Source organism: Necator americanus, chromosome V, assembly GCF_031761385.1.
Source record: "Necator americanus strain Aroian chromosome V, whole genome shotgun sequence".
Taxonomy (NCBI): domain Eukaryota; kingdom Metazoa; phylum Nematoda; class Chromadorea; order Rhabditida; family Ancylostomatidae; genus Necator; species Necator americanus.
The window spans coordinates 29841031-29857951 of NC_087375.1; the positions used below are offsets into that span (position 1 = coordinate 29841031).

The window sequence follows — 16921 nt, forward strand, 5'->3', positions numbered from 1 at the left end:
GTTGGAGTTACTGGGGTGGGCAGGGACATATGTGAGCAACTGGTTCAGGACTTTCTTAAGGAACCAGGAACTTCCATGGCAGTTCTGAACACCACTTGTGATAGATTAAAGTCACGCGGATTATTCAAATGAGACCATTTCTAGAGAGGTTGTGTGCTTTTATTGAAATGTATAGGACTGGTCGTGCGGGAACTTCGTTGAATGTTTGACGCCGTTGTGGTGCAGCAGATAAGGGGGAATGATGTACAGGCTCACACATTGATGTGTGGGAACAGTGTCGGAAAAATTTCATTCTTTGTTTTCTCCGAACAGGAGAGTTGCAAAGGGTCAATAGTGAACAAAAAAGAAAAAAATCTATCAGAAATTAGGGGGAAAGGGTTCAAGAATGCTTTTCCTGCTCCTACTAGGTGCAGCTATACTAGATACTCGCTTATTGAAAATCAGGTTTTCATTACGGTCATTACGGAAATGATAAGCTGAAATGACCTTTAAATTGAACACTGAAAGAAATTGAAAGCTTTATTGACGAATAAGCTATTAATAAACACTTTTAGCTGTGCAATAAGTACACGTGTCATTGGACACTGTTGCAATGGCGTGGACGACACTTCTATTACTGGATTAATTAAATTCGAACAGTCTGAAAGCACGAAATATTTTGAGAGATAAATCGAGACATGGAATTAATTGAATCGACAAAGCATCCGCTAAAACTCACTAATTGAATGAGGACCACATGGAAGTGGAGTAGTTGGTTCAAAGTTGAATTGAACTGAATTAGGTGCATCTCTTGCAAGTGTATGGGCACTGATCTGTCATCAAATTGTAATAAATGGGATTCTCGCATAGATATGTGAGTCTTGAACAATCTGACGTCTGAGTCCGTGGATTCGTTTTGTCAACACAGTCTGAATAATGAGTTTTTAACTCATTTTTATGTGAATAGGAAGGAGACCGAATGAATTGTTACTTTTGTTTGGCGATGGCGAATCGTCTGAAGCAGAATCTTTGCATTTTCTGCATGTCTTCGGGCATTGTTCGATCATTAATTTAGAATATATCGGATTGTAGCATAGATACTGTACTCGTGGACAATCTGAGACTTGAGTTTTCGGATTCAGTTTGTCTTCACAATCTAAACACAATATAGTATCAGGACCAGTTAGGTACGATGGTAGTGTGGAAGAAAAAAAAATATCAAACTTACTCTCAGGTTTTGGAGTCGTAGAAGTTGTTGTTGAAGTTGAACTTGTAGTAGTCGATTCGGAAGTTGTAGGAGACGTTGTTGTTGAAGCAGAACTTTTGTCATCAGCTGGCCGTTTCGTCGTTGTAGTACCTGCAAGCATAAGGACCTATGTGTATGACATTTTTTTTGCTACCTTGAAATAACGAGCTCGACGAAGTGGAGGGATTTTCTTTTGCGGGTTTTTCCTCGTTATCTTTATTTTGGTCGTCTTCCCCGCCATATGGATCCTCATCTGCTTCGCGTGCAGCTCCTAGAAATAGAGCATCTTAATGATTGAGTGGTAAGTACCTATTTGAGAGGGGAATCCTTCCCAAAACAACTCTATAAATAAAATCTATTGGATTATATTAGTTTTTCTGCATCACTGTTGCATAAAAGTGATATTTTCCGTAACGTACACGCACTACGGCATGACATTACATTACTGCTGGAACGAAAAAATTAGCTGAAATTGGAAACCTCTAAAAATAACTGATAAGTGTTTTAGTCGAGAGTTATATCATTGCTAAGGTGAGCTCTAATCTGTTTGAAGCTTATGAACTCTCATCAAAGAACTTATCTTCTGGTAGTATTCGCTTCCTGGGGAAGTGCAAATCCCAAAAATTTTTCTTCGATTCGTAGAGCGGGAAAAGTTTTTTTTTGAAGATTTGTGACGTCCATTTGCTAATTTCTATGTGAAAATGTTTTTAAAGTGGACGTCTCTCTTGACTAAAAGATAGTATCTTACACTGCTGTTCACCTACATAATGCTCTGACTAAAGATACAGCTTGTGCTCTAATTATGAACTGAGTACCGGTTCTCAAAATACATGCATTCACTTAATTTTGGGATTTTCAGACGAGGTCATGGCGAGTTCGAACGGCTAAAATTAGCTGAATTACTTAGTTTTCAAATAGAGGAGTGACAGAGAGGTCGTGGCGCAGAGCAGATGTTGCTCAGCAGAGATTTATATCGATCAATTTAATTAAGGTAATCGACTTTAAGGCTGAAGTCTGTGGATATCTTGCTCTTCTTCAATACGTACGTAAAATACTAACAAGTTACTTTAGTGCGTTAAAATACAATAGACACATATTTCATTTGATGGGATAACAATAGCTGCTCAAATCATGTAAAAAATTGTATTTTCACAGTGAAGTATAAGATTTTGCCCACTTTATTTTCATGTCAACAAACCTTGTCCTCATCGCCGTATGCCTAAAAATCCCTAATAAAGTGGGCAAAATCCTACAATTCACTGTGAAAATACAATTATTTACATGACTTGAGCAGCTGTTATGATACAAATCGGTGAGTGGAGAATACTGACCAATGAATGATATAAAACAAAAACTGTCTAGCCACACATTCGTACAGATTCGTATTTCGCTTACAGATTTTTAAATACTACTGTATCTAAAAATCTATCCAGAAATATCGTTGAATCATTGTTAGTTCTCACTTACGGTGTGCTATAGAACTTTCGTAGTGTAGAACATGGGAGTTCACATACAACAGAGTGAGTAGCATCGCAATCCACTGAACGTCCATGGAGAACTGAGAACTGAGGATGAACTTTTGTTTTTGCTTCTACATATATTGGCTTTCATTTGATTAGCTGGGTAAATTCAGGATGTTTACGTGAACTACGAGACGGATGTCTCCGCATACGCAGTACAATGAACATATTTAGTACGTTCAAGTACAATGAACACGCAGATCCCTTTTGGTGTCCTTTCTGCAATTTCTGCAGAAAAATCGCAATCAATAATCACAGTTTTTGATGGGGGACTTCTTTTCAGAATTATTTCCGCTGCAGTAAAAATGAGCATGTTGGTGGATTTCTGATAAACATAAAGGATAAGGTGTCTGGCGTTAATCAATCCGCTTCAGAGCCACGTTCACTCCAATTCGTCGCTTGAGAATCATTTGAAGTTTACAAACGTGTAACTGGCCCATGCAGTGACTTGCAGGGTTAGCCGATATGTCAAATCAGTGTTTTTGTCGTCCCAGACAAGTCTGGTATCAATTTATCCACCCAGGAGGTATGAAGGACTTGCTGAGCCCTGGGGCGGATTCGTACATCCGATCGATTGTGTAGGCAACGGAACCTCTGACATTCGGCTTTGATTTCTGATAGATTATAGGATATCACCAGTCAAGGTGAAGAAAGCAAATGCACTGTGTTTCGGTTCGTGTTTTTATTCAGTCGGACTTAGCTGAGGTATAAACTTCCACAGTAATAACTGCGTTTAACTATAAAATAGTAAAAACCATAACATTATCCATGAAATCAATTAGAAGCAGAGTCCTTTGAAAGTGTTCTCATGTAGTTTTCTACAAGCCTAGTTACTGTTTCTGGACACAAAACTTCCATTTTTAGAGCTGCTACTTCGAGAGAAAACAGCCGTCCTTACGCCACTTGGTTGGCGATTTAAATTTTATAAGATGAGGCTGTGCACTTCAATGGCGCCGGTTTCAAATTGAGTCCGATAACCCCAACATTCTGTTCGCCTCACGGATTAAAGGCAGCATACCACGAGTCTCGGGTGGTACGGATTTCAGGTGGAGTATCCGTATACGGGGTCGTAGATTATGGAGACCGGGGTGGTTCCTCTCCCTGAATCACTGCAAGCAGCCGGCCGCTGAATGCTGTTTTGTACGACGCCTTCTTAAGCGCTCCACCCTTGAACGCGTAGCGTCCCTTTCTGCCTATCGTGGCAGTCCGAATTGATTTTCGACGTATCGCAGGGCGGAGGCGGCGCAAGGGGTGGAGCGTTGCAATAGATGGTGTCGCGTACAAAACAGCATTCTGGAGGCGGCTGTTTGCAGTGATGCAGGGGGAGATGAGCAGAACTACCTCCGTCTCCATAATCTACGACCCCGTATACGGATACTCTACCTGAAGTCCGCACCGCCTCAGATTCGTGGAGTGATGCCTTTAAATGCGACTACAGAACACCTCTGAATGACTTCGCTGTGGTTGATAGAAACGGTTGGAAAGCCTTCACATAGTAGGAGTCCTCATCTCAAATGATCTTTGCTAATGCGCATTCACTTTCAGACAAAAAAATTCACTTTTGCAGAACTCATTCGTGGAGAAAAAAGATGTCGCGTCAAAAGATGAACAGTAGATTAAAAATGTCGCCATCAAAACATTAAAAAGTGTGAATAATAGTAAATATGTATGCAAACAAAAGAATTTTTTGACTTGAACTATGGATAATAATATGTATGCCTCATCTTCTTGTATCGCTTCGCTTTATTCAGGCAACATACAAGGACACCGGCATGAGTACATTTAATTTGTTTTCTACGAGATTTCCCGAAATTAGCTTCAATTTTTCACTTTTTTTGTGGATTTGTTCCTTATATTTCAGTTACACTCCTAAGAACGCTCTAAAACACTTTCTTGACATTAATGATTTGTATATGGGTAAATTCCTCTCACTTTACAGAAATCGTGGATTTATGGATTTTTGTGGGGCTTGAGTACATAGATTGACGGTCATATTTGTTCCAGGAATTTCTGGTCATTTTATTACTTATTAACCGAGGCTTATTTAAATTTCTGTTCCACTTTCGAATTAGGAATTCTCTTTTAGTAGAAAACTTGGGTGAGTAGATTCCAACAATTAATGCCCTCTGGAGCCTCGCTTTCCCTAAAAACTGCCAAAAATGTCCACTTCTAGCAATTAAGTTAAATTATACAAGGTTGCTACTCGACATAAAAAAAACTGCGAATCTTTTGAACAAGTATATAACGACTGTGCAAAAAAATAAACAGGTTTATTCGTCAAAAAATAATTCAGTGCTTGTTCTTTTTCATGACCTTCCTTACTTTTTTCACTTTTCTGAGTTTCTTGACCTTCTTGACCTTCCTGACTTTCTTCGCGAGGTTCTTCCTCAAGGCTTTCATACGTAGTTTCCTTGCGCGCATACGCGTACGCATTCGTCTACGGTAGCCTTCTGCTGAAAAAGGAAGGAAAAATTTAATACTTGCTTTGATCTTATAATTGATTTTTCCACAGGAATATAGACATAAATCTATAGAATTTCTACATCGATTAACTCCATCATTTCACAAAAAAAGGATATTTTGAAGTTATGTTGATTATGTACTCTTCTTCAGAAAAAAAATCCTAAAATGATCTAAGTTCGTAGATCCCGGCAAGACTTTGTTTTGTCTGATATTTTACTTATTCTGGCGTACAATGACCAGCTACCGTTTCAAAACATTGCTTAAGTTAATCAATCAATAAACCTACATGTTTCTGGAGAATACGAATCACCTTCTATCGGCTCGGATTCCACCTGAAAATTTATGTGATTATCTCCACAAGGAGCAAGTTTTCCATTTGGTGGGTAAATTACCACAATTAGTGCACTTGAGATCTTCTCACCACCTTCTCGGATGAACCTTAGTCTTAGCCCAAGTGGGCGAGAAAAGTGGATTGGGTGGGTGGGAGGTACAGGGAGAGGAAAAAATCTAGTTGAAAGAGCAGTGGAAAGAGTGGATTCTTCTGCTATGGAGAGGATGCGAATCACTTTCGATGTTAAAAGTTTTGCTTTTAATGCAAATCACTTCCGCTTCGTTACAAAAATGAGATTTACACACCTGTGTGACTCCATTAGCTGTGGCTGGATAACATTTTCCTGAAATCCAAATGTCATTAGTAAATTTGTTGTATCATAGCAATACTATGTCCTTTAAAGATGTCCTTTAAAGGAAGTGTTTCGCCGACCTAGGAATTAGATTCAAAAATGAGGTTTTGCAAAAGTGTTTTCTAACTGAATCGATGAAAGAGGAGGTAGAACCGAATCATGAGCTCCCAGATACTCAGATGTTGTCCTCATCGTCTTTTTTTCTAGGAAGTTGTATGCGGCGATCAGCGAATTTCGTATACAAGCGCACTGAGTCCATTTGAGGGTAAGCTTTGCAGCTTATTTACGATTTTCAAAACTAGTTACCAGTCAGTTACGACAATCTTCTACACCTGGATACTCTACGATGTACGGTAATTCTAAGATTTTTCAGTTTTACTCAGGTTTCACCTTATCTTCCTGATAGAATACTAGCCTTACTAGATAAATTTGATCCTTACCAGCTGAGCTTTCCACAACCGTCAGAAGAGTCCTACAAATAGATAAATGAGGTCAAAATTATTAAAATAAGTGCAATTTTCAACCGTAAAACTCACGCAATAAGAAATATTACAATACTTAACAGTAGAAGGAAGTTCATGTTGGTTGTTACTATCTGTTCAAACGTCTCACTTTTATACACTAACTCAGACCGTTTTTTTTTATCGACTCGAGAATGTCATTGAAGGGAAGTAGTGGGAAGAAACGTGCTTGAGTTGTCTGTGAAGCGCTTTTGGAGGACTTTTTGATTTCTTCTCCATCATCTCGAAGTACAAAAGTTTTCAAGGTTTTTCGTGGCTCACTGGATGCTAAAGTGAACAGAAACCTCCTCAGTTTTGTTTCCGGCAATGATAAATAGGCTCATGGAACTTGTAGCTGTTTTACTACTCTTAAACAACTACTACTTTCTAGGTGCTATCAGGTATGTACTTAGTGTTCCTGAATATTTCGGCACAAATTTGGAATTTGTTTAATTTCTTGTAGCATTACTATTACTATTATTATAAATCTCAACTATTATTGTTACATTGTATGTAAAGAAGCGGTCAAAATTGCAGAGACTTCCTCAGTGTGAAAGAATTTTTGCTCAATCTCTTATGATTATTTTTTCGTTGCCATAATATTTTTCTTGAAGAGTGGACGCACTTGCATCAGATCAAATTCATGTTAGACTTCTAGATTCTGGATTTTTTTCTGTGCATGTCTACCACCACAGTGGTCAACTAGATTTTTTACTTACGAATTCCAGCACTTTTCAGTGATATTTGGAGAGAACCAGGAGTAACCCTCCAATTTTTCGGGAAATTTTGGATGAACACCTAGCCATCTGTGCTATTCCAAAGAGCTATGCAGCCCTTCTGAGCCTGCGTTGAAAAATATTTATACTAGGATCAGAACGACATGAAGTACTTGTGTACACGGCTTCTCTCGATGCGCTTCGGTGGAGCGTACCGGCTAGGACCGTGATGAAACTCTTGCTGGGACCACTCACCGATGCAGTTTGTGACGGTCCCAACTCGGTTCAAACTGCTGCCTCCTCCGCGTAGTTTCGAGCGCGTACGCAAATGCACCGCAACTACACTAGTGATTCATGTTGTTTTGACCCGACTATATAATAGGTGAATAAATGCGCCAGAAATAGAAACGTTCTTTTTCCATTTTACTCCTTTTTACTCGACTTACTTCCATATTACTCGGCCGACGTGCCGGCGCTTGCAAGCTCGATGCCCTGGTAAATCGTTAACGGACCAATCTGTTCGATAAATCATTCAAATACAAAAAAAAACATATGGGATACATGTTCTCTTCATGTGATACATTTATCGGCGATCACTGTCTTGTGAGATAATAATGGATGTCCAATCCAGGCTGATTTATTTGCCGCGGCGCGTTTTTCCAGTTGGTCAAATAGTATTGTCGTTTTGCACATGTCATTCGGCAATGGCTTTCTGCGAATCCTGACTGCGATCCCATTGCTTCTGTTGACAATTTGCCTGCCGCATGTGCCGCAAACTGAAGTAGTCTGTTGCTCAGTGATAGGCCAAGCGGATGTAGTACGCGAATCTCAGCAATGAAAAATACGTCGTAAAATTAAGCTTAATGCAAGCATATAAAATTACATATGTGTAGTACAAATGAGTATACATTAATGTGAAAGTGAACAAATCAAGGAAAGGATCCATCTAACAGCGGTGAGACATCGTAGTGCATGGATGGATTTGGGTGCTGCAATTAGGAATGTGTGTATGAACCCATGTCATGCGTTATTTCCAACTTTCTCAACAGCCTGAAGCAAAGGTTTACTGTAACCTTTAGCAGAGAGTAGTATACATACACAATAGAACAGAATGTCGAGGATTTTGTTTCTTCTAACTAGTTTTCAATGCACAGCAGCTCACTAAAACACGATCGCTCTCTTATTAACTACATCTTAGATAGTTCCTTTTTTAATTACATTTTGTATTTGATAAGAATTTCGTCATCATACGCAGTTACTTGCTTGGAATCAACATTTGGAGCCACTCTGTCTCCTTCTACGGATCGAACTGTGTTGCAGTATAAGCTCATACTCTTCAAGGCGAGCTTGGTTTGTTCGGGAAATTCTGCTGCCGTAGCGCATACAGTACACGCATGTGGATACTTGTGTGTGTTTGTGTGTGTGCTCCGTCTCTCTAAGTGAGTTAAACGGTTTAAAAATGTGTGGTGTGTATGTGGAATAATGCTGCATGTTATTGTCACACATTAACTATTCTTTGTTGACAGCAAAAGCATGATCAAGAGAAACTCTAGCGTAAAAAAAAGTAGACGGAAATACTCGTTTCCTGTGGAAGCTGATTAAGTAGCCTTCTTAGTTGGAAGTTGAACACTGTTAGGTAGCCGGAGATTTTCCTACAGAACTAAGACTTGGTTTCCTTTTTTCATTCCTCGTGTTTGTCCCTGTGATTCTAATAGAGCTACTTTTGTGTTGTTGTTGAAGAAAAAAAAGTAGAATGTTTACTATCACACTTTATAAATTTACGTACGTTTAAAGATGCTAGAAATACCAGGACGCTCGTTTGTTCACATTAGTACGCAACATACATTCCAGAGCTCTTGCGCAATAAAATTCTTGTAGTTGAATAAACGAGCTCTAGCGGAAAAACGTGCCCTAGTAAGAAACATTGCAACACAACATACAGTAAAAGATTGTACCCGGATAAACAGAAATGCGTTCGTTTTAATTCTATTCGTTTTAGCAAAAATATCTCTGTAACAAACGGTTAATTTAACAAACGGTTAAGCAAAGTGGTGTTGCACCGAGGTTTTGCCAGTGAACCAAAAATATTGAATAGTACTGGGAAAAGGAGTCACCGATTCGGTTTCCATCGTATTTGTCCTCTCGTGGACAGATATACTGGGAGCAGGGTCAGGATTGGAACTGTTCGCCCCGGATAGGCGCGCGGCGATGCAACTGTGTCACCGAGTGTTCACCAGTGGCATGGTTAGGAGCACTCGACCTTACAAAATCCTCGACTTTTTGATGTTTTACATTAAAACGGTAAAAACTTTGTTCTTGAATCTTCGCAACTGTTATGCCTCTGCTTTTACTTCTTTTTTGAATATGTGTTGGATTCTTACCCTTCAAATCCTTTCCTTATTATAGTAAATTTTAATTTGGAAATCTAAACGTGGTTAAGGCGCAGGATTGATTGAAGTTTTCCTCAACCTCTTTGTTCTTTTCTTTTTCTCAAGGTTCTTGATGAATTTATTTTCCTCTCTGATTACTTGGGCTGTTAAAGTTTTGATGTCAACCTATTAAAAGTGTTTTTGTGATGGGGGGAAGGATTTCGGTGGTGGACTTTCACTGGAGGATAATCGGGAAGTGATTTTTTTGTGAGCACAACGATGTCGCTGACGTGGACGTGAGTCATTGCGCTAGATTCAATTTCTTTTGTGATGAACTTCTGTTCATACTCTACCGGAGGGATTAGTGCAGTTCTTTCAGCTAGTGCGCTGAAATGGCGCGGTGAAGATTACGGTTACTACTGAGGTGGGACCCTCAATTGGTGGAATCTACAAATGTTACCAAGGCCGCTTACGCAATTGCAGCAGTTGCGTTCATGTATTTATAAATAGCTATAAATATATACATACCAGTCTGAAGGTCCGACAAACACCGAATTCCAGACTTCGTGTTATTTTCGCTTGGCTCGCGTTCACTAATCAATAGAAAATAGTTTGTGACAGTTTCTATGAATTTTTGTGCAGAGTTGAATTTTATTTCTCTAAGCAACGTTTTTTTCGTTCTTTTTTGAAGAAGTCCGAGCATTGGTAAAAGTACTTTTGGTACTGGTACTTTTGTTCTTAAAGGGATCAGTGGTCCACATTGAGAATATTCGAACGTGATTTTATGCCTATATTCCTTCGCTATCGCTACAATGTGGAAACAGTGTGGATTAACGGAGCGACTGCACCACGCGGATATACGCAGCACTGACGAAGGTGACAACGCCCAAATGTTAGCCGTCATAAAGTTTGTTAACAATCTTGGCTGTTGCTTAAATTTGACTGTCGACAATGTGGAGATATTATTCGAAGTATTAGATACTTTCGTTCTTTTCTCCAACAATTAACCTACATAGGATGATGTATTAAACAAAAGTGACGTGAGGGTAATTACGGTACTGACAAAATTAAGGTTCTTCTTCAGATTACGTGATTTGTTAGCCAGTATTTAAAGGCATCACCCCACGAATCTGAGGTGGTACGGATTTCAGGTGGAGTATTCGTATATGGCATGGTAGATTATGGAGAGGAGGGTGGTTCCGTCCATTTCTTCCTAATTGCCGTAAAAAGCGGCCCGGAATATGTGGCGCCGCACAGGGCTGGCGCGCTCCAATCGAACTCGTTGTAGAAAATAGCGCGCCGGAACTCTTGAAGCCGTATCTTCCGGGTGGCGCGCCGCAAGAGAAGGCATCCTACAAAACAGCATTAAGGGACCGGCTGTCTGCAGTGATTCAGGGACAGATGAGCGGAACCACCCCGTTCTCCATAATCTACGATCCCGTATACGAATACTCCGCCTGAAATCCGTACCACCTCTGATTCGTGGGGTGATGTCTTTAAGCAGCTGTTTGTACGTCTGCTCCGAATTCCCAAGAAAAGAGTGTTACCAACCTAAAGCAAACGTGTAGGGGAATTTATGTGCGGAGCATAACATACAGATGATATGCACAATTTTCACAGCTAGGAAACGATTCATTCATTTTCTAATGAAACCGCTTAGAATTATTTCCTGCTACTGCTGAAATAATAATTCGCTGATTCCAGTTTTTGTACCGCACCCACTGTGCAGTTAACTGCATCTTCTGGCCCCAGTGCACCAATTCTACGCCGTCGGACCCATTACACCCTATTTTATTTTACCCTTTCAGGAATTAGTGCACCTATTCGACGCCATTGGACCAGCTTCTTCAGAATTTCGTTCAACACACTTACATACATGTGACAGGGTAAGCTCTTCATTAAATAGCATAATATCAATTATTTCTTCTATGCAACTATAATATCGAAGTTTTTCTCGATTTCTTTCCGGAAACTTACTTTAGCATGGAGTGGTAGTACTAAATAACGCAAAAATCATCATCGTAGTGATAAAGATGATGGTCCAACGTCAGATCACGTGAATAGTTAGCCCCTACTAAAGTGGGTATGTATGCATGTATAAAATTTCGTACTCTTCCGTCTTGAGCTCGCCCCCTTTTTTCTAATTTCTGGTACTGGCGCATCTACAAGTCGTGGAATACGTTCCAGTGGTTTCTGGTGCAACATACCTAAGGGCCCAATCGCATAGGTCAGCTTAGAAAGCAGAAAGATGGAGTGGAACCCCATCCACAACATCACATCCTAGCATTGGCGCATCTATTGGACGCTGAAAAATCCTCTGACTTTGTGGGACTCGTACAACCGTACTCTTTTGGCGCTGGCGCACCACTTCAACATCGTGAAACTCGCCCATACACAAGCGCCCATTTAACGTCGAGGGATTCGCCTACCCCGACCTCATTTTTTCGGTAGAAAAATATGTTCAGGATTTTACCTTGAACACCACGAAAAAAGAAAGATGTAGAAACGAAGTATTGTTGTACATTTAGACCACCATGTTTTTTTACAACAACAAGAAAAACTGGAACAGTGAGAACATTGCAGTTTTTAACAAAAAAAAACAGAATCACACGAGGAACGAAGTAGCCTGCGAGTTTCACAAAGAAAAAGTTACGAAAAAAGCAAAAAAATTCTTTGTGCAAGTGCTGAAAAAATGAAAACATTCAAAAGAAAGAAGGCAGGGGTCTACTCTAGCGCGAGAACTAAAGTACAACAAACTTTCACATTTAATTCTTTTCTTTTTCGTGTTTAACTGAAACTTTTGAACACCATTGAATGTTCTCTCTGAAACGAAATTTAGAAACACAATTGTTGTTTTTAAATAGTATACCATATCAATAAGAATTATGGCGAAAAGTCATTACAAAAGATATTGGCTAGAGAAGAATTATAGGTCACAATTTCTTAGTTTTTGAGTTCTGAAAGAAAATAGTGCTCGATCCTTGAAAAAGTTCAGAAGTAATATTTTGAAAGAGGTTTGCGATAAGTTTGTGATTTGTTATTGCAATAAACAAAAACAAAGACTAAAATCTATCTGTTTATTTAACTGACTGACCACTTTTACTGCTTTCCAGGAGTGGAGGTGAAGATGCTCATAAAAAGTTATGTGCTCTCCCTAACACATGTTTATAAAAGTAACCTGTCCTATCACTTGTTTCACGTACAGTACGAGAACCTTGTAAACAGTTCTCGACAGTGGCTCAGTTTCAGCGACAGAGTGCTCGCAATGATATACAGAAGTAGGTAGTAGAGTGGATTTGCCTAGACGTATAATTTGTGGCATGTTCCACTGAACTCGAGCCGAAGTCATTACTTTAAATGTAAGAAAAAAAAAGAATTCCAGAAGAAAATAGTGCTCGATCCTTGAAAAAGTTCAGAAGTAATATTCTGGAAGAGATTTGCGATAAGTTTGTGATTTGTTATTTCAGTAAACAAAAACAAAGACTAAAATCTATTTGTATATTCAACTGACTGACCACTTCTACTGCTTTCTGTCCTATCACTTGTTTATTATCTAGATTTTTTTTCCGTAAGGGGGAAAAGGAGGGGGCAGTAAATTTCTGCTGATACTGGAAGAGTTTAGTCTAGTTTGGAGTCCACCCTGAGAAAAAGTGGTGTAGTCAGCGGCGATATTTCTACGGAATACGTTGAACAAAGTCATAAATGCTAATAAATAATTAAAGTCTTGCAAGGAATTTGATTTCTTTGCGTTGATTTGCAGAGGAGACAAAATGATGGGACGTGAATGTTTCTTTCAGAATTGTTATCGTTGGTATGTGCACTACTGCTGTATGTGTGGTTTTTCTCGAATCTGATCACGCGCAAAGATTTTGCGTACTATACTCTCAGCAAGAAATAACTTAGAAATTCTATTTGCATGCGTTGAATTAATTGAATTGAGCAGTGTGACAAGGAAACGCTTAGGAATGTGAAGAGGCGTTGATTGAAATCCTAACACTGAAAACGCTCCTGCCCACATGACCTTGATCGTTCAATAGTTTTCTGCAAAGACGATTCCTCTCCAATCATTCAACTCTAACCTCGCACGATATTTCTTTTCTTTTTTCTCTCGAAGCATGACCCGAGAAGGAAACGTTACCTTGTCGTTGGTAAATAGCATCTGATCGAGGCTCATTTCAAAGAGTTTCGCAAATCATTTTAGTAAATAAATGTTAACAGTAAATGCAATGATTCAATAGGAGAGCAAGCTGTTTGGAAGTTTTTAGTATCTCTGTAGATAGTTACTTCTATCAGAAATTTTTGATAACCGCCAACAGAATACAAATTAGATGAATTCAAAAAGTACCACCCAGTTTTTGGGCGAAGTTAACGCACCATATAAAAATCAAACGGTCTCGAGAACTTCATCAAATTCTCTTTTCCTAAAATTTTTTTTTCGCACTGAGTCAGCATACCATGAAAAGGACAATTTCGGGATCACTGCTGGAGAAAATGGGGTAGAAGATATAGACTATTTGTGCGGATGTGACCACGCACAATTCTCCTAATCGTCCTGAAAAAAGGCGTGGTAAACGTCATTCTAGTACAAATTTTCCTACGAGACAGCTCATAACGTGCTACTCCTACACAAGCCCCGTGTCTGCGAGAGAGCAGACAAAGATCGCTAAAAACCAAAAAAATCCCTGAGCAGCCTATTTAAGTAGGAAGAATGAATGTGCTGTTGAGAGAACCGAGAACGGGGCGAGCACAACGGCAACACGTTATAAGGTGCTTCGTAGCGAAATTTGTACGCAAAGGGCTTTTCCGTCGGCCGTGTTCAATAGAGCAGGGAGTGAAAAACTACAGTGAGAACTACAGCGTAGAATATCAAACTAAGTGGTCATCAATCCCAAGCCTATTTTTTCGCGGAGTGACCTCGCCGATGTCAATTTCGTTGTGTGACTCTGAATGCGGTTTTGTCATTCTCATGACTTTCAGATTTTTCTTCTAACGTACAAACTCCTATAAGCTTTCTGGGGGAATGAGGTCAAAACTATTACTAAGAAAGTAATACTGTACAAAGTGACCCTCTGGAAAAAAACTTTATAAATGGCTTTTTCTCTTCCTTTACGATATTTGGTTTTTATGTCAGCAAGTCCACGAATAGTTATTGGAAAAATAAATACATCTATCTCCGAGTGCTTCATATTTTATTTCTCATTTAATATTTTAAGCATTCTTTTCCAAAGTTCTTCTAAAGGCATCACTCCACGAATCTGAGGTGGTACGGATTTCAGGTGGAGTATTCGTATACGGGATGGGAGACTATGGGGAGAGGGGTGACTCCGTCCATTTTTTCCTAATTGCCGTAAAAAAGGGCCCAGAAGGTACGGCTTCTGGCGTTCTGGCGCACTATTTTCTACAAGGGGTTCGATTGGAGCGCGACAGCGTTGTACGGCGCCGCATCTTCCGGGCCGTTTTTTAAGGCGATTAGGAAGAAATGGACGGAATCACCCCTCTCACCATAATCTGCTATTCCGTATACGAATATTCCACCTGAAATGTGCACCACCTGGGGGGTGATGCCCTTAAAAGCTCAAAAATTTATTTCTAGTTTCTTTTTTCTAGTGGGGACATGCAGATCTAGCTGATCGAGAGAATCGATTGATTGCTGACATTTCAAATGTGATCACCTTTTTTTCGCTTCTGTCCTTGTATATTATATATAATATGCTTTTGTAATAAGTAAGTGAGAAATGTGAAATGTTTTCTAGTGCTGCCACTTAACCGACTCTTCAGATGGCACCCTATTTGTTTTGTTCCACATAACCAAACCCTAATACTCATTGATTGCGTTTAGTTGCTGAGTAACTAGTGTTTTTCTTGACAAACAATTAAGCAGTTCCTTCTTGGGGTAAACTTTATGGACCATTGACATGACGTTAATGGGTTCTCAATGTCAAACATGACGGCGAAGGGAAAACCATTAGAGGCACCGTCGAACCACTTCACCATTTCATTTTCACCTGAAACTTTTTAGTGCGCTGAATAACAGCACACAAATTAACTCCAGGAATTTGTAGAAACTCATCGTTCCGAGGAATAAAAACACAGAAGATAGCGGAAGTTGAGCAAGAAAGCGAGCAAAAAAAGGCTAGGACCTTCAAGAATTGCTAAATGTTAAAAATAGTACAGAAATACTGCAAATAAATACTTGAAAACTATATATTGTCTTCATATATGTTGCGTGTGTATATCTACTAAAAAAAATATCTACTAAAGGATCATAAAATGTTCAAAAATATTCTTACACATCAAGTTGAACGATGTTTATGAATGGCTTTGACGGTCAGTTTCATCCATACTCTTGTGCTCGTTCCTGGACAACTGAATTCCCTACAATAATCGGCAGATCGTCTTGTATCAGCAAAAATCAGCGGAAAATCAGAGAATATCGGAAAAAGTACAAGAAATGCGACTGTCACTTCGTTTTATGTCACTCGAAAGCTACTTTAAAGGCATCACTCCACGAATCTGAGGTTGTACGGATTTCAGGTGGAATATTCTTATAAGGGATAGTAGATTATGGAGAGGAGGATAATTCCGTCCATTTCTTCCTAGTTGCCGTAAAAATGACCCGGAAGATACGGCTTCAGGCGTTCTGGCGCGCTATTTTCTGCAACGAGTTAGATTGGAGCGCGCCAGCTTCGTGCACGCGCCGCATCTTCTGGGCCGTTTTTTTACGGCAATTAGGAATAAATGGATGGAATCACCCTCCTCTCCATAATTTACTATCCCTTATAAGAATACTCCACCTGAGATCTCCACCACCTAAGATTCGTGGGGTGATGCCTTTAAATAATCTTTAAAATCGGAGACGAGCCAACTACATTCGAAGTGTTAGCGAAGGTGCAAAGCGACGGATTTGCAGCGCTATTTGGATACCTCTCCGAAGAAATAAGTTCACATTATCCTTAATGGTAGAGTTAAGAGTTTTAACACTCCCTAATGTAAAGAATTTGCTCCGAAATTAAATATAGAGTGTAACGTCGTTAAAAGCGAGCTAAGGAGCAGAAAAGTGTGCGGCAAAACGAGTGTCAGGGTCACACGGCTGGCACAACGGTGCAACGAAAAACAAAGTGCAATGAACCTCCTACAAGGTTATCCGAGATCGGTTGATGAACGCTGACACACCCACGCACACTATTTTTCTTTAATGGAAAAACAAAGGAGAAACAAATGGAACTTTTTACCTTTTTTTCAGAAAAACACCATTCACAACCGCCTTCGTGCAACAGTCTTAGATCCTCAGCTTGAATCAAACACCCTATGCAAAACTCTGGAGATTCCTGAACGGAGCACCTCTGTCCATTCCTTAAGGTAAAAAAAAAACACTTGAAAATATCATTGTGAATTGATATCAACAAAACCCCAAAGGACCGCAGTAATTTCCGTGTTGGTTCGAT

General features: G+C 39.6%; 1 protein-coding gene across 1 annotated transcript; it reads right to left on the reverse strand.

Moving 5' to 3' along the window:
* Nucleotides 1-777: 777 nt before the first annotated feature.
* Nucleotides 778-6471, reverse strand: RB195_015641 (uncharacterized protein; the record flags this gene model as incomplete). The annotated part of the gene is made up of 5 exons (XM_064206446.1): nucleotides 778-908; nucleotides 971-1135; nucleotides 1208-1336; nucleotides 1380-1496; nucleotides 2693-2777. The coding sequence occupies 5 exons, from the start codon at nucleotides 2775-2777 to the stop codon at nucleotides 778-780; spliced, it is 627 nt and encodes a 208-aa protein (XP_064062327.1).
* Between the last annotated feature and the right edge of the window lie 10450 nt (nucleotides 6472-16921).